The sequence below is a fragment of the Cyprinodon tularosa genome, unplaced genomic scaffold, assembly GCF_016077235.1.
Source record: "Cyprinodon tularosa strain WSP-4 unplaced genomic scaffold, ASM1607723v1 ctg1110, whole genome shotgun sequence".
NCBI classification, from domain to species: Eukaryota; Metazoa; Chordata; class Actinopteri; order Cyprinodontiformes; family Cyprinodontidae; genus Cyprinodon; species Cyprinodon tularosa.
The window spans coordinates 42,289-58,289 of NW_024037906.1; the positions used below are offsets into that span (position 1 = coordinate 42,289).

The 16,001-nt window shown below is 46.5% G+C and overlaps 1 protein-coding gene across 2 annotated transcripts in view; it reads left to right on the plus strand.

Annotated features, from left to right (window-relative positions):
* LOC119792131 (septin-7-like) overlaps positions 1–16,001 on the plus strand; it is a 44,147-nt gene continuing 28,146 nt past the window's right edge. For both annotated transcript variants that reach the window (XM_038298618.1, XM_038298625.1), the window contains exons 1-3: positions 1–155; positions 359–360; positions 9,221–9,323. In XM_038298618.1, the coding sequence (XP_038154546.1) occupies positions 98–155; positions 359–360; positions 9,221–9,323 (163 nt within the window). In that variant the 5' untranslated portion in view covers positions 1–97. The remainder of the gene's footprint in view (positions 156–358; positions 361–9,220; positions 9,324–16,001) is intronic.

A 16,001-nucleotide genomic window follows, 5' to 3' on the forward strand; every position in this document is an offset into this window, starting at 1 on the left:
GGAGAATCGGCGTAGCGCGGCGCGCGGCGTAGCGTGGCTCTCAGACTGGTTCGGTGACTTTTCTCAGCAGCTGTGGGAGTTTTTTCCTCGGGAGGAAATGTCAGCGAGCTCAGACGTCCTGACCGGAGCAGCGGAGGCGAACGGCGGCGCTATGGGTGAGTTCTGCCGGCGGCGGGAAGCCGCTCTGCCCGCCGGAAGAGAAGCTCCAGAGGAACTTTTTACATTTGCTGCGAAATGTTTCCGAAGTTGTCGAGACTAAAGCCGCGAGTTTGGAGCCAGATGTTGGTGAGCTTTAGGAGGAGAAACGAAGCTGCTTCTGGACCTGAACTCATCCTTCAGCTCCGGGGGCCCAGCAGAGCTGTCAGGCCCCGAGCCCTGCAGAGCTGTCAGGAGCTCCAGGGCCAGGGGCCCCAGCAGAGCTGTCAGGGGACCCAGGCTCCAGGGCCAGGGGCCCAGAGCCCAGCAGAGCTGTCAGGGGCTCCAGGGCCAGGGGCCCCAGCAGAGCTGTCAGGGGACCCAGGCTCCGGGGCTCCAGGGCCAGGGGCGGTGCTAAGATCACCCAGCCTGGATGATTCCACCCTGGTAACCCTCAGACTTTAACTAGGCCATTCTAGAGGTAACCTGGATGCTGAAGCTTAGAGCCACAGATGGAGGGTCAGACGTTTCCCTCCAAAGGAAGGATTGACTGGAACAGAAAGTCCTGAAGCACAGCCTGAGCATCATCCCTCCACCTCCGTGTTTGACTGTCATCTCATCCTCTTTAAAGCAGGTTACCAACCTGATCTTTTGGGGTCAGCAGTGGTTTTTCTCTCTGGCCCTGAGGCCTGCAGAGCTTTACAGCTTGTTCTGGGTTCTTCTCCTTGAACGACAGACTCCAGGTGTTTCATTTGTTCTTCAACTGTTTTAGTGATGATGATGATGAACTTTTGGCCTACTTCCTGCTGCCAGACAGGTGGTATTCAAGCAATTTCTCGGTTATGCTGGTTAGATGTTACTGGAAGTGTTTGGTGAGACTAGAATAAATGAAACTGGGTCTTTGATTCACGATAAAACGCAACAGCAGACGATCTTTTTCACAGAAGGCCTTTTCTCATGATAAACGAGGCAGCTGCAGCCGGGCTGCTTATTACTCAGGTTATCTCTAATGATTTAAGTTACTCCATGTTCTTTCATGCAGAAAGAGGAACGTCCTCTTTCACAGCACCTTTTCCTTCAGGAGGCAGAAATCTGGAAAAATATGAATAAATAAAGCAAAATGGAGGATTTTAGTTCAGTTAAATAGTTTTTAGATGTGTGGAATAAAAACAAAGACGACTACAGCATTAGAACCCCAGTGGGCCTCAGCAGATGGCCGCTCACACTGAGCCTGGTTCTGCTGGAGGTTTCTTCCTGTTCAAAGGGAGTTTTTCCTCTCCACTGTCGCTACAAGCATGATTAGTGTGAGGGATTGCTGAAGAGTCAATGAGTCGATGCAATCAGCTGGTTTTCCTTCGATAGAAAACTTTGAATCAATCTGACTGGATGATCTGGTGAACTGGAAAGTGACCTGAGATGACGTGATGTGAATTGGAGCTATAGAAATACACTGAATAGAATTTCCAATGGTCTCTGTCTGTATCCAGGTGTTTCACCTGATGGCCTGGGCTGAACAAGGCTACGTTCACAAAGCAGCCTGACGCGGCCCACTAATCGGATCTTTTTAAATGCGACCTGCGTCTGAACGGCCAGGTCGCATTCATCCGACCTGATCGACATTAATACCCGACACAGGTCGCTATTCTGCGTCTTCCTACGCAGGAGCAGGAAGAAAAACAACATCCATGGCGGATGATGATGCGGAGAGCAGTCTTTATTTTTAGCCATCTTGAAAGCATTGTATTGTTAATGGCCTCCTGTCACACCTTGATGATTTCTCCATCGTCTGCCTGACGTCCCAGAATCTCCTAAAACTCTGGCAGACGCTGAACTTTCTATGGATTTTTCTGTTCTGGGCGTAAACATAGAGTATTCCTAACGAGTCCAAAACTTCTGTCCAATGACAGCCTAACTTCTGCATAACGCACGGCAGCGTAATGCCCAGGAAATGATGCACAGTGTCCTGAGGGGGGCAGCGATGCGCCTGGAGGCGCCCGGCCTGCAGAAAGAGATAACTTTGATGGCGTTAATAACCTAGCTGCTGTTCTGCCCGCCAAAAAAAGAGTAAAGGGAAAGAAAGAAGGATTTTGAGCGTCATGTCAGTTGGAAGTTTGTTGGTGGGAGGATCCATCACTCCCCTTCTGGCTCACCCTATGATGGGGATGAAGTCTGGAGGAGAACTGACGGTTTCCTCCTGTGAACCCCCTTTATACCAAAACGCTGCCAATACGCCATTATACAGTAGCTGGAAGGTAGAAACACGTTCAGCGCTCGTCTGGAACACGTCAGATACGCTGATATGTTGGAGAGAAGTTCTGGATCAGCTAGACGCCACGACTGATGAGGAACTGACACTGAACGGATGTCGACCATCAGATAACTGACCTGGAACTGATGAACCACGGATGGCAGACGCTCGCATACGTACTCGCCGTATGTCGACATGTTTCAGCGCGCTCATAACCTATACCAAACGTAACCATAACTTATCCAACGTATGCCAGCGTTTTAGCCAGATTTTTCGTACGTCAGACTGACGAGGGTTTAAATCGGAGTGACGGGCTTGATGTTGCGAACGCAATGAATAATCGCTATGTTTACTTTCGTAAACACAGAGCACGCTAGCTGCCTGTGATGTCATTGGGCCTCTACTGCACATGTTAGCTGTATGAAGGCAGTTCACACAGGAGATCACATACAAGTCTCATATATTTGGAAATATGAACGACCGCGCAAAAGAATCCAAAAATAATAGGAATTAATGGCTGCGGTGTGAACGTTGCCATTAGGCCTCCATGATGTCTGTAACTATTCTCTGATTCAGTTAAACTGATTCGGTTAAACTGATTCAGTTAAACTGATTCGGTTAAACTGATTCAGTTAAACTGATTCGGTTAATCTGATTCAGTTAAACTGATTCGGTTAAACTGATTCGGTTAAACTGATTCGGTTAAACTGATTCAGTTAAAGTGATTCGGTTAAACTGATTTGGTTAAACTGCTGATGAAGGTTCTCAGTCATTCAGGTCATATTCATTCCGTAAAAATTCAAAAAAATATCCACTGGACTTGGTTTTCAAGATTTGAAGACGTTTCGCCACCTCTCCAGGAAGCTTTCTCAATTCAAATTCGGTTAAACTGATTCAATTAAACTGATTCGGTTAAACTGATTCGGTTAAACTGATTCACTTAAACTGATTCGGTTAAACTGATTCAATTAAACTGATTCGGTTAAACTGATTCGGGTAAACTGATTCGGTTAAACTGATTCACTTAAACTGATTCGGTTAAACTGATTCACTTAAACTGATTCGGTTAAACTGATTCGGTTAAACTGATTCGGTTAATCTGATTCAGTTAAACTGATTCGGTTAAACTGATTCGGTTAAACTGATTCGGTTAAACTGATTCGGTTAAACTGATTTGGTTAAACTGCTGATGAAGGTTCTCAGTCATTCAGGTCATATTCATTCCGTAAAAATTCAAAAAAATATCCACTGGACTTGGTTTTCAAGATTTGAAGACGTTTCGCCACCTCTCCAGGAAGCTTTCTCAATTCAAATTCGGTTAAACTGATTCAATTAAACTGATTCAGTTAAACTGATTCGGTTAAACTGATTCACTTAAACTGATTCGGTTAAACTGATTCAATTAAACTGATTCGGTTAAACTGATTCAATTAAACTGATTCGGTTAAACTGATTCGGGTAAACTGATTCGGTTAAACTGATTCACTTAAACTGATTCGGTTAAACTGATTCGGTTAAACTGATTCGGTTAAACTGATTCGGGTAAACTGATTCGGTTAAACTTATTCACTTAAACTGATTCGGTTAAACTGATTCGGGTAAACTGATTCAGGTAAACTGATTCGGTTAAACTGATTCAGGTAAACTGATTCACGTAAACTGATTCACTTAAACTGATTCAGTTAAACTGATTCAGTTAAACTGATTCAGTTAAACTGATTCAGTTAAACTGATTCGGTTAAACTGATTCGGTTAAACTGATTCAGGTAAACTGATTCAGGTAAACTGATTCGGTTAAACTGATTCGGTTAAACTGATTCAGGTAAACTGATTCGGTTAAACTGATTCACTTAAACTGATTCGGTTAAACTGATTCAGGTAAACTGATTCGGTTAAACTGATTCGTTTAAACTGATTCAGGTAAACTGATTCAGGTAAACTGATTCGGTTAAACTGATTCGGTTAAACTGATTCGGTTAAACTGATTCGGTTAAATCCCTTTCCATCATTTTTACTGTTATTTGTAATATTGGTCTCCAGTCCATCGCAGGACAACTCGGAGACAAACAGGACAAACAACCATTCCCACTCACACCTGAGGAGGATTTAGAGAAGCCAATGAACCTTTTTGGACTGTGGGAGGAAGCAGGAGTACCCGGAGAGAACCCCTGCATGCTCAGGGAGAACATGTTAACTCCATGCAGAAAGACCCCTGGCCGGGAATCGAACCTTCTTGCTGTGAGGCAGCAGTGCTACCCACTGCACCACTGAGCAGCAGTCCACGATCAGATAACTCGTACTTTAAAATCGGAATCCATTTCCTGTTCAGTTCCGTTTGTTGAAATCAGCTGCTCTGTGCTGCCACCTGCTGTTTTAGACGAGCTGATCACCTGACGGAGAGGGAGCTTCGACTGGGGCTGAACCAGTATTTTGCGATTATTTTAAACCAATATAGTGATTTTATTCAGATTATGTTTTGCACGGTAAATGTTTTACTGCAGGAATGAGGATTCCTCCTGACCCTGGGAGCGTGCGTTTCCAGAGTGGATTTTTGCAGGACTTTACTGAAAGGTTTTAGTGAAAAAGTGCTAACTTGTAAGAGCTAGCTCTGTCTCTCTTTCCGTCTGTTTGGTTGCAAACCCACTTTAAGCGCATCGCTGCTACCTAATGTTAAATTAATGTGAGCAACATTGGGTGCATCTGCCATTTGTTGCGATCAAAAGTCTGTTTTGAGTCCAGGGTTTGGCTGAGCCAGGCCTCTCCACGATGAGGATCATATCACCGTCACGCAGGACATTGATTTTATGATTATATATATTTTTGTTACATAAAGTCCCATCCGGACTCTTGTTCTGATGTGTTGGCTGTAGAGCAGACGGGTCGTAGTGCAGCTGATGGTGAACTCGGTGGGTTTGGATGGTTTCCTGTTCAGTTTAATGTCAGCAGGTCTAAGCTCTGTTCTTGGATCCGTCATCCTGCTCCCATCCAGGCCTCCTCCGTTCAGCTTTACTGATTCATTGATCCGGTTTTATGGTTTGAATGGTTGGACATTGATTTCCACATCCCAGCTCTCTGTGCTTCCTGTTCCCGTGAAGCATCCAACGCCTCGGCGCCGTGCCGATGGAGGGTGAGCCGTCCCAGCAGGTGTGGAACCATGCTGGCAAACAGGTCAGACTGCTGCTGTAGAAGACAATCTGCGTGATGTCAGCCGCATAACTCGGATGATTTCTATTTTTGTTAGAAGGCGCTTCAAACGCCCTGCTGTGTGCGTCTGCCAGGCTCCTCTCTGAGTATCAGGTGACAGGCTGAGGCCAGGAGGAACCTCGGATCACCGGCGGTTTCTGTTTGCATCACAGGTGGAGATCTTTCCATCCTGTCTGCATGCAGGAACAGGCATAGATCTACTCCAACCCGCTGGAGAACATCTGATTATTCCAGAGCTTGTTAAGCTGGAATTACTTCTGAGTTTTGCTGCATGAAATGTGTGTAGAAAGGAAGTATTTGGACATATAAAGGGTGTTTTTCTGAAAGTAAAATCATCTTAATCCTCCAGAATGACCAGGTGGTCCTTCTCATCCTTTGTTCTGCGAAGGTTGAGCTGTCGGATGAATCACCATGAAAGGAATGAGCTGGTATGAAGGCATGAGGGACGGGTTCTACTGGATCCCTGCTTACTGCCTCAGGTGGAGCTCAGCAGGGCTTTAAATGTTCAACTGGGACCAGCTCTGCGTCTCCCAGTTCGCCCAGTGCCACCAGACGCTCCTCAGGTTGGGAATACGGCTCCAGGAAGCTGATGGAATCTGTTCCCATGTGAAACATAACTGAGAGGAGAATAAACGGAGCAGGAGGATGCATGGAATGCCTGCGCTGCCTTTGGGTCGTGGGAAGTGTTTGTCGGAGAGAAGAACTCCTCTCCTCCTCCTCCTGCTCCTCCTCCTCCTCCTCCTCTTCTTCATGCTTCATGCTCTGAGCTCCAGACCTCCTCGTAACCCCAGCTTCCGGGAGCTCCTCCCCACAGTTTCCGGTTCCTCAGCAGCCTGCATCGTGCATCTGGCCTGCTTCCTGCTGCAATGGCTGCATTCTGGTGCTGTGCTTCAGGCTGGCGTCATGGAGCACGTCCCAGGGTGACGTCTCACTCCTGTAAAGTGTGAGTCGGAGAAGCTGCAAAGCGTTGAAGCTGTGCAGAGGAGGCAGCAGACGCTCTCTGAACGGAGGCCATGTTGGGTGTGAGAGAAGCCGGCTGCCTCGTGAGACTCGACCAGAGAACAGGAAGCAGCCTAGAGAAGGCCGCAGGTTGAACTTTAACAGCCGTCTGTGAACGTGCCTGAGCTGAATGCCCCAATCATCACTTCATTGCTTTGCTGCTGTCATCTCACAACAAATATGATCTTTTTAGGGCTGAAAGAAATGAACTGGATCAGTGGTGATTAATCCGATTATTGAAATAATCATCAATAGGGCTGGGTAGAAAAATGGATTTTGAATCGATTCCTTTACATTTTTGCAAAATCGATGTCTCAGGAATGAGATCGATCAGTTTTATGACACGCGTGACGTTCACAATGCAGGAAAGATGCTCTCAAGATGACTTCAAGCCAGACAGCTGCAAATAAAGGTTGACTGAAGACATTAACAAATGGAGGCTGAGCAGCAATACCCTGTAGTTACAGACAGCGCTGCACATACGGTTTGTTCAGTGGAGATAATGCAGCTCATGCATGTCTGCTGTGTCACGTCTGTTTGCACTTTTGAGACAGTTTTGTTCACATCTCAAGTTTAAGCTGTCTTATTTACAAGTTTGCACTCTGTGTTAGGGATGCACGATATTGGGATTTTGGCCGATATCCGATATGCCGATATTTTAAAACTCATGTAGCCGATAACCGATATCGATACCGATGTTAAAGCTGGACAAAAATAAGTAGTCATTGAAAATAGCAGTTTTGTTATCCATTTCTGACACTTTGAAAAATAATATACTCAAATATATTTTCATATGCTGATATCAAATAGATTTTTAAAAACGCGGTATCGATCTATTTTACTTTCAAAATCTGGTGAAATTTCTTCGTTCTGTTACAAACTCTCGTGATATTTTGCAAATTCTTGTGAGATTTTGTTAGTAAAATAGATCGATACCGCGTCAATATATCAACATATAAAAATATGGCAACATTTGGTGAATTTTCGGGGGATTTCGTAGCATAACGATGACATATAGCAATATTTCATTAGTAAAAGAGATTGATATGGTGTTTTTAAATGGCAATATATCAGCATATGAAGATATTGGGATATTTTAATGGATCAATATTTTTCCCTCGTCTTTAGAAGTTTTTAAGTCTGTAAAAAAGAAGTTTTTGAGGAAGAAGAAGAAGTAGGATTTTTTATTTTATTTTTTATAGACTTTAGAAACTCAGAAGCTGATCAAATATCGGGTTAAATATCGGTGGGGGGGCCGATGTCCGATATTCAGTTTTAAGGCCGATACCGATAGGGGGCCCATTATATCGTGCATCCCTAGTTTCTCTTCCATCCAGGAAGATTTTTCAATCCAAAATGTCAGAAATAGCGTTTAGTTCCAGGTTTTATCCAGCAGCCCAACAAAGCCTGGTTTTAGTTTAGAAAACATGCAAATAGAAACGGATGAACGGGTCCCCCCCTTTGGAATGGGGGTCGTTTGGCTTCTTTGTTAGCCTGCAATGCCCCATACCTGTCTATGTCTCTGAAAGGGGGGTCGTTAAAGGGAATAGTTGGTCTGGCTGAATAGGTGAGGTCTTCTGGTCCCCTGTAAAGCGGTTGGAGCCGCCATGATAGTGGAAAGGAAGTCCGGTTGATTTTGACTGACTACTGCTGGCGTGATTAATATCTGTGTTATCTAATTCTTCATGTGGCTCTACACTTTTCTTTTAAATATAATTCCTCGCTCTAAGTGGGTCGCTCTGTCGGCTAAAGGCACGTTTCAGGGTCTCTATAATCCAGTTAATGATTATTTTAATAATTGATTGATCTAATAAATTTTTTCAGCCCTAGTTAAAAGCAGAACTCCATTTATTGCTGTAACTTCGCTCCAATAACCAATAAAGTTGTTAATCCGCCTTTATTATTCGTTCTAATGGTTTATTTTTGTTCTTGTGTTTTTCTTGGATCCTGGACCTGCTGACCCTCGCTGCTTCCCATCCTCTGCTCTCCATCCCAGCTGTAAGTACTCCGCTCCGCTCATTCCTGTAAGGTCAAAGGTCATGGGAACCAGAACTGAGCATCGAAAGGAATGTGTGGTTTATTGATGTTTACAGGAAATAATGAAAAATGGAGTGAAGTTCTGTAGCTTCACTGATTCCTTCATCAGGTTCCACCAATCAGCTGCTGCTGGGTGGATTTCCATGCAGCTGCTCTGTTTCTGCTCTCAGATGTTTGTTAGACAACCACGGGTTAGCTTCTGACACCAAACGCTCAGTTCTGAACATCTGAACATGCAGAGAGGGTGGATCCACCGGGGCATGGATGGAACAGGGTGGTGGCAGCGTTATGCTGGGGGAAGGAAGCTTGAATACAGAGAGATCATTGTGTCAGAGGTCCAGCTTCCAGCAGGACCTGAACGCTACCAAAGAAACAATGGAAGGGTGGAGAAAGAAGAACTTCATCAGCTAGAATGGCCTAGTCAAAGTTCAGAGCTAATGCCAAAGGAAAATAAGTGCAAATGATACCTTTTAGTTTCCAGATGTAAAAACCAGAAGAGAAATAACTGTTAAAGGTGGTGACATGATGTAAGGACAGCTGCCCACCGCACTAATCAGGTTTCTAATTTGTATTCTGTGTGTTAAATTCCATCTGCAGCTACAGAAGAACTTGGAGGGCTATGTGGGCTTCGCAAACCTTCCCAACCAGGTGTACAGAAAATCGGTGAAGAGAGGATTCGAGTTCACGCTGATGGTTGTGGGTGAGTCGCTCACTCTGGTCGCCTGCGTGCATTCAGGTGTTTAGCAGTGAGGACAGGAAACAGGAAGTCCTCCCGCGGATCTCTTCCTGATCTGCTGATTGGTCCATGGGACGATCGCAGCGATGCAGGTTTTTCTGCTGGCCTCTAAAGCCCAGGAATCTGTTCCACTGCAGGGGAAACTCTCCAATAATTCTATTCAGTTCCGTTTGTTTCTATAAAATCACTCACAACACCTTTCCTCTCAGGTCTATAGATCCACATCAACCAGATCATCGGTCAGATTAAAGTTCTCAATGTAAGGAAAATGAGCTGATTAAATCCAGTCCAAATTTACAGGATGAGCAGGTAGAAAAAAGAAATTAGTTCGACTCTTCAGCAATCCCTCACACTTAGCATGCTTGTAGTGACAGTGGAGAGGAAAAACTCCCTTTGAACAGGAAGAAACCTCCAGCAGAACCAGGCTCAGTGTGAGCGGCCATCTGCTGAGGCCCACTGGGGTTCAAGGAGACAGAAGCACGGATCTATAAATATTTTCTATGTTAGAAAAGCTAGCGGTAACCTAGCTCTACAGGAGGCTATGTCTGGGAAAGGAACGCCTAAACAGACGAGATCTGAGCCAGTTTTCATATTGGAGGAAGAAAGAAAGAACATCCAGTTAATCCCAGTAGAAGCTGAGCCCATCGCTATAAGAGAGAAACCAGACTAAACACTGAAAAACAGGCCAGGCTACAACTGTGTTTACCCCATGCAGCTTTATCCTTCTTTTTGACTGTTTAAGCTGATGTAACAAGTAAATTTCAACTCAAATCAGTAGTCAATCGGTCAATCATCTAGAAACAAAGGTGTTGATGGCAGCAGCACAGCTGATATTTCTCTCCAGGATGGAGTCACAGCCAAACAGGAACAGACCAGATGAAGCTACTATGAGAAAAAGCAGAGAGAGCAGAACGTTAGAGATTGAACTAATAGATTCTGCAGAGTGGGAGAATAGAGATAGAATGATGAAAAAGGGGTCCCTATGTCCTCCAGCAGTCTAAGCCTATAGCAGCAGAACTATAGAGATAGCTCAGGATAACCTGAGCCACTCTAACTAGAAGCGTTATCAGAAAGGAAAGTTTTAAGCCTAGCCTTAGGTTGTTTTGATGCAGCTTCTCATCCATAGAAGCATTTTCCATCAGGCTCTCTCTCTACCTGGAGGACTGCTGTCATTAAGGAAAGATGCAGATGGCCTGACTTGTTTCGTTTCATGTCAGCGTTGTGATATCACTATCATGTCATAGTGAGGAAATTGGACCGCCTCCTATCATGGTACCACACTGGAATCCATTGATGTTTCCCTGTTGGTGCTAGAGGCAGCCTGCTAGCCCCTGAGGCCATGGAAGCAATGGGAACACTGGAAATGAGTGGTTTGGAGGGCTGACCCACTACAGCTGGCATCACGGCCAGTTTCTCACTGATCTGAACCTGAACAAAACCAGACACCAACTGTCAGTTTAGCTAGAAGGAAATGAAAGTGAAATATGCGTCTATTTGAAGGAGAGGAGAACGTGATGCGATCAGCGGTGAGGGTCATCCATCTCTGATGATGTGGAGGGAGATTATTTCCTTCCTCTTCCACCGATGCTCTGAAAGTCAAAGACGGTTAGAAGCTGCTACCTGAACAGGAAATGGAGCCTAATGTTGTCAGGAGGTTACTTCCTGTGCCACAGAGCCAGGCCTCGCCGTCCCCTCGGGGCTCCAGGGACCAGGAACTGGTCTCAGTGGAGCTCAGCGCTCTGTCTGCAGCTCTGGGGTTTCCTGCACCCTCAGGAAGGAGGTGGTTAGCTGGGCATGTTGGGAGGAAAGCCTGATGGCTGCTGTGTGTTTTCAGCAGGGGAGGGAGGGGGGAGAGATTTGCTCTAGATTGTGAAATCTAGAGCAAATATTCCAAGAATCTTGAATTGTGGCAGAAATCTTTTCATGCACCTAGAAATCTGTTTGGGTCGTTCAGTTTTGGGACAGATCTTTATGAAATGGTAACAATGGTTTCCCTCCCACTGACCAGTTACTGCTTTACTGGGATGGAAATGTTCTGCAGTTCTTAAGATTAAATTTTTAATCCTGTTTTATTCACGCCGATGTAAGAACACTCAGACACTTTAAGGTTTCCTCAGGCTCCTAGTTTGGTTACATCACATTAACCAAAGGTACGGCGGGCATTCCTACTCCAGCCCTCTAGGCGGCGCCGGTACGCCGCCACTCAGAGGAGGGATCCGCAGCTAACACGCCGAGTGATGCATGTAAAACTGACTTCATGGTTTTAGAATCCCAGAGAGGCGGAGCCTGACCCGTTAGCTCCGCCTACAACAAGGCGCTGACTTCAGCTGATGATGTGAAGATGGCGGAGAACAGGATGGCTGTGGTAACTTCCTGTCCCAGTGACGCAGGCGTGGACCAGTTAAACCTGTAGGAACATTCAGCTTCTGTCTGTTTTAGTTCTGTGGCAGATATGAGAAAACTGATGTTTACATTAAAACTGCTTCATGTTCGTACAGTTTAGGCTAAAAAGGTTGATATTCTTTTCTATGTCCTCCTCTGTTTCTACGTCCGCCTCTGTTTCTACGTCCTCCTCAGTTTCTAAGTCCTCCTCTGTTTCTACGTCCGCCTCTGTTTCTACGTCCTCCTCTGTTTCTACGTCCGCCTCTGTTTCTACGTCCTCCTCTGTTTCTAAGTCCTCCTCTGTTTCTACGTCCTCCTATGTTTCTACGTCCTCCTCTGTTTCTAAGTCCTCCTCTGTTTCTACGTCCGCCTCTGTTTCTACGTCCTCCTCTGTTTCTACGTCCGCCTCTGTTTCTACGTCCTCCTCTGTTTCTACGTCCTCCTCTGTTTCTACGTCCTCCTCTGTTTCTACGTCCGCCTCTGTTTCTACGTCCTCCTCTGTTTCTACGTCCTCCTCTGTTTCTACGTCCTCCTCTGTTTCTACGTCCTCCTCTGTTTCTACGTCCTCCTCTGTTTCTACGTCCTCCTCTGTTTCTACGTCCTCCTCAGTTTCTACGTCCTCCTCTGTTTCTACGTCCTCCTCTGTTTCTACGTCCTCCTCTGTTTCTACGTCCTCCTCTGTTTCTACGTCCTCCTCTGTTTCTACGTCCTCCTCTGTTTCTACGTCCTCCTCTGTTTCTACGTCCTCCTCTGTTTCTACGTCCTCCTCTGTTTCTACGTCCTCCTCAGTTTCTACGTCCTCCTCTGTTTCTACGTCCTCCTCTGTTTCTACGTCCGCCTCTGTTTCTACGTCCTCCTCTGTTTCTAAGTCCTCCTCTGTTTCTACGTCCTCCTCTGTTTCTACGTCCTCCTCTGTTTCTACGTCCTCCTCTGTTTCTACGTCCTCCTCTGTTTCTACGTCCGCCTCTGTTTCTACGTCCTCCTCTGTTTCTACGTCCTCCTCTGTTTCTACGTCCTCCTCTGTTTCTACGTCCTCCTCTGTTTCTACGTCTTCCTCTGTTTCTACGTCCTCCTCTGTTTCTACGTCCTCCTCTGTTTCTACGTCTTCCTCTGTTTCTACGTCTTCCTCTGTTTCTACGTCTTCCTCTGTTTCTACGTCCTCCTCTGTTTCTACGTCCTCCTCTGTTTCTACGTCCTCCTCTGTTTCTACGTCTTCCTCTGTTTCTACGTCTTCCTCTGTTTCTACGTCCTCCTCTGTTTCTACGTCCTCCTCTGTTTCTACGTCCTCCTCTGTTTCTACGTCCTCCTCTGTTTCTACGTCCTCCTCTGTTTCTACGTCCTCCTCTGTTTCTACGTCCTCCTCTGTTTCTACGTCCGCCTCTGTTTCTACGTCCTCCTCTGTTTCTAAGTCCTCCTCTGTTTCTACGTCCGCCTCTGTTTCTACGTCCTCCTCTGTTTCTACGTCCTCCTCTGTTTCTACGTCCGCCTCTGTTTCTACGTCCTCCTCTGTTTCTAAGTCCTCCTCTGTTTCTACGTCCGCCTCTGTTTCTACGTCCTCCTCTGTTTCTACGTCCGCCTCTGTTTCTACGTCCTCCTCTGTTTCTAAGTCCTCCTCTGTTTCTACGTCCTCCTCTGTTTCTACGTCCTCCTCTGTTTCTACGTCCTCCTCTGTTTCTACGTCCTCCTCTGTTTCTACGTCCTCCTCTGTTTCTACGTCCTCCTCTGTTTCTACGTCCTCCTCAGTTTCTACGTCCTCCTCTGTTTCTACGTCCTCCTCAGTTTCTACGTCCTCCTCAGTTTCTACGTCCTCCTCTGTTTCTACGTCCTCCTCACTACGTCCTCCTCTGTTTCTACGTCCTCCTCTGTTTCTACGTCCTCCTCTGTTTCTACGTCCTCCTCTGTTTCTACGTCCTCCTCAGTTTCTACGTCCTCCTCTGTTTCTACGTCCTCCTCTGTTTCTACGTCCGCCTCTGTTTCTCTTCTTCTGTTTCTACGTCCTCCCCAGTTTCTACGTCCTCCTCTGTTTCTACGTCCTCCTCAGTTTCTACGTCCTCCTCAGTTTCTACGTCCTCCTCTGTTTCTACGTCCTCCTCAGTTTCTACGTCCTCCTCTGTTTCTACGTCCGCCTCTGTTTCTATGTCCGCCTCTGTTTCTACGTCCTCCTCTGTTTCTACGTCCTCCTCTGTTTCTACGTCCTCCTCAGTTTCTACGTCCTCCTCTGTTTCTACGTCCGCCTCTGTTTCTACGTCCTCCTCTGTTTCTACGTCCGCCTCTGTTTCTACGTCCTCCTCTGTTTCTACGTCCTCCTCTGTTTCTACGTCCTCCTCTGTTTCTACGTCCTCCTCAGTTTCTACGTCCTCCTCTGTTTCTACGTCCTCCTCTGTTTCTACGTCCTCCTCTGTTTCTACGTCCTCCTCTGTTTCTACGTCCGCCTCTGTTTCTACGTCCGCCTCTGTTTCTACGTCCTCCTCTGTTTCTACGTCCTCCTCTGTTTCTACGTCCTCCTCTGTTTCTACGTCTTCCTCTGTTTCTACGTCCTCCTCTGTTTCTACGTCTTCCTCTGTTTCTACGTCTTCCTCTGTTTCTACGTCCTCCTCTGTTTCTACGTCCTCCTCTGTTTCTACGTCCTCCTCTGTTTCTACGTCCTCCTCTGTTTCTACGTCCTCCTCTGTTTCTACGTCCTCCTCTGTTTCTACGTCTTCCTCTGTTTCTACGTCCTCCTCTGTTTCTACGTCTTCCTCTGTTTCTACGTCTTCCTCTGTTTCTACGTCCTCCTCTGTTTCTACGTTTCTACGTCCTCCTCTGTTTCTACGTCCTCCTCTGTTTCTACGTCCTCCTCTGTTTCTACGTCCTCCTCTGTTTCTACGTCCTCCTCTGTTTCTACGTCCTCCTCTGTTTCTACGTCCTCCTCAGTTTCTACGTCCTCCTCTGTTTCTACGTCTTCCTCTGTTTCTACGTCCTCCTCTGTTTCTACGTCCTCCTCAGTTTCTACGTCCTCCTCTGTTTCTACGTCCTCCTCTGTTTCTACGTCCGCCTCTGTTTGTACGTCCGCCTCTGTTTCTACGTCCTCCTCTGTTTCTACGTCCGCCTCTGTTTCTACGTCCGCCTCTGTTTCTACGTCCTCCTCTGTTTCTACGTCCTCCTCTGTTTCTACGTCCTCTGTTTCTACGTCCTCCTCTGTTTCTACGTCCGCCTCTGTTTCTACGTCCGCCTCTGTTTCTACGTCCTCCTCTGTTTCTACGTCCTCCTCTGTTTCTACGTCCGCCTCTGTTTCTACGTCCTCCTCTGTTTCTACGTCCTCCTCTGTTTCTACGTCCTCCTCTGTTTCTACGTTTCTACGTCCTCCTCTGTTTCTACGTTTCTACGTCCTCCTCAGTTTCTACGTCCTCCTCTGTTTCTACGTTTCTACGTCCTCCTCAGTTTCTACGTCCTCCTCTGTTTCTACGTCCTCCTCTGTTTCTACGTCCTCCTCTGTTTCTACGTCCTCCTCTGTTTCTACGTCCTCCTCTGTTTCTACGTCCTCCTCTGTTTCTACGTCCTCCTCAGTTTCTACGTCCTCCTCTGTTTCTACGTCTTCCTCTGTTTCTACGTCCTCCTCTGTTTCTACGTCCTCCTCAGTTTCTACGTCCTCCTCTGTTTCTACGTCCTCCTCTGTTTCTACGTCCGCCTCTGTTTGTACGTCCGCCTCTGTTTCTACGTCCTCCTCTGTTTCTACGTCCGCCTCTGTTTCTACGTCCGCCTCTGTTTCTACGTCCTCCTCTGTTTCTACGTCCTCCTCTGTTTCTACGTCCTCTGTTTCTACGTCCTCCTCTGTTTCTACGTCCGCCTCTGTTTCTACGTCCGCCTCTGTTTCTACGTCCTCCTCTGTTTCTACGTCCTCCTCTGTTTCTACGTCCGCCTCTGTTTCTACGTCCTCCTCTGTTTCTACGTCCTCCTCTGTTTCTACGTCCTCCTCTGTTTCTACGTCCTCCTCTGTTTCTACGTCCTCCTCTGTTTCTACGTACGTCCTCCTCAGTTTCTACGTCCTCCTCAGTTTCTACGTCCTCCTCTGTTTCTACGTCCTCCTCTGTTTCTACGTACGTCCTCCTCAGTTTCTACGTCCTCCTCTGTTTCTACGTCCTCCTCTGTTTCTACGTCCGCCTCTGTTTCTACGTCCGCCTCTGTTTCTACGTCCGGCTCTGTTTCTACGTCCGCCTCTGTTTCTACGTCCTCCTGTTTCTACGTCCTCCTCAGTTTCTACGTCCTCCTCAGTTTCTACGT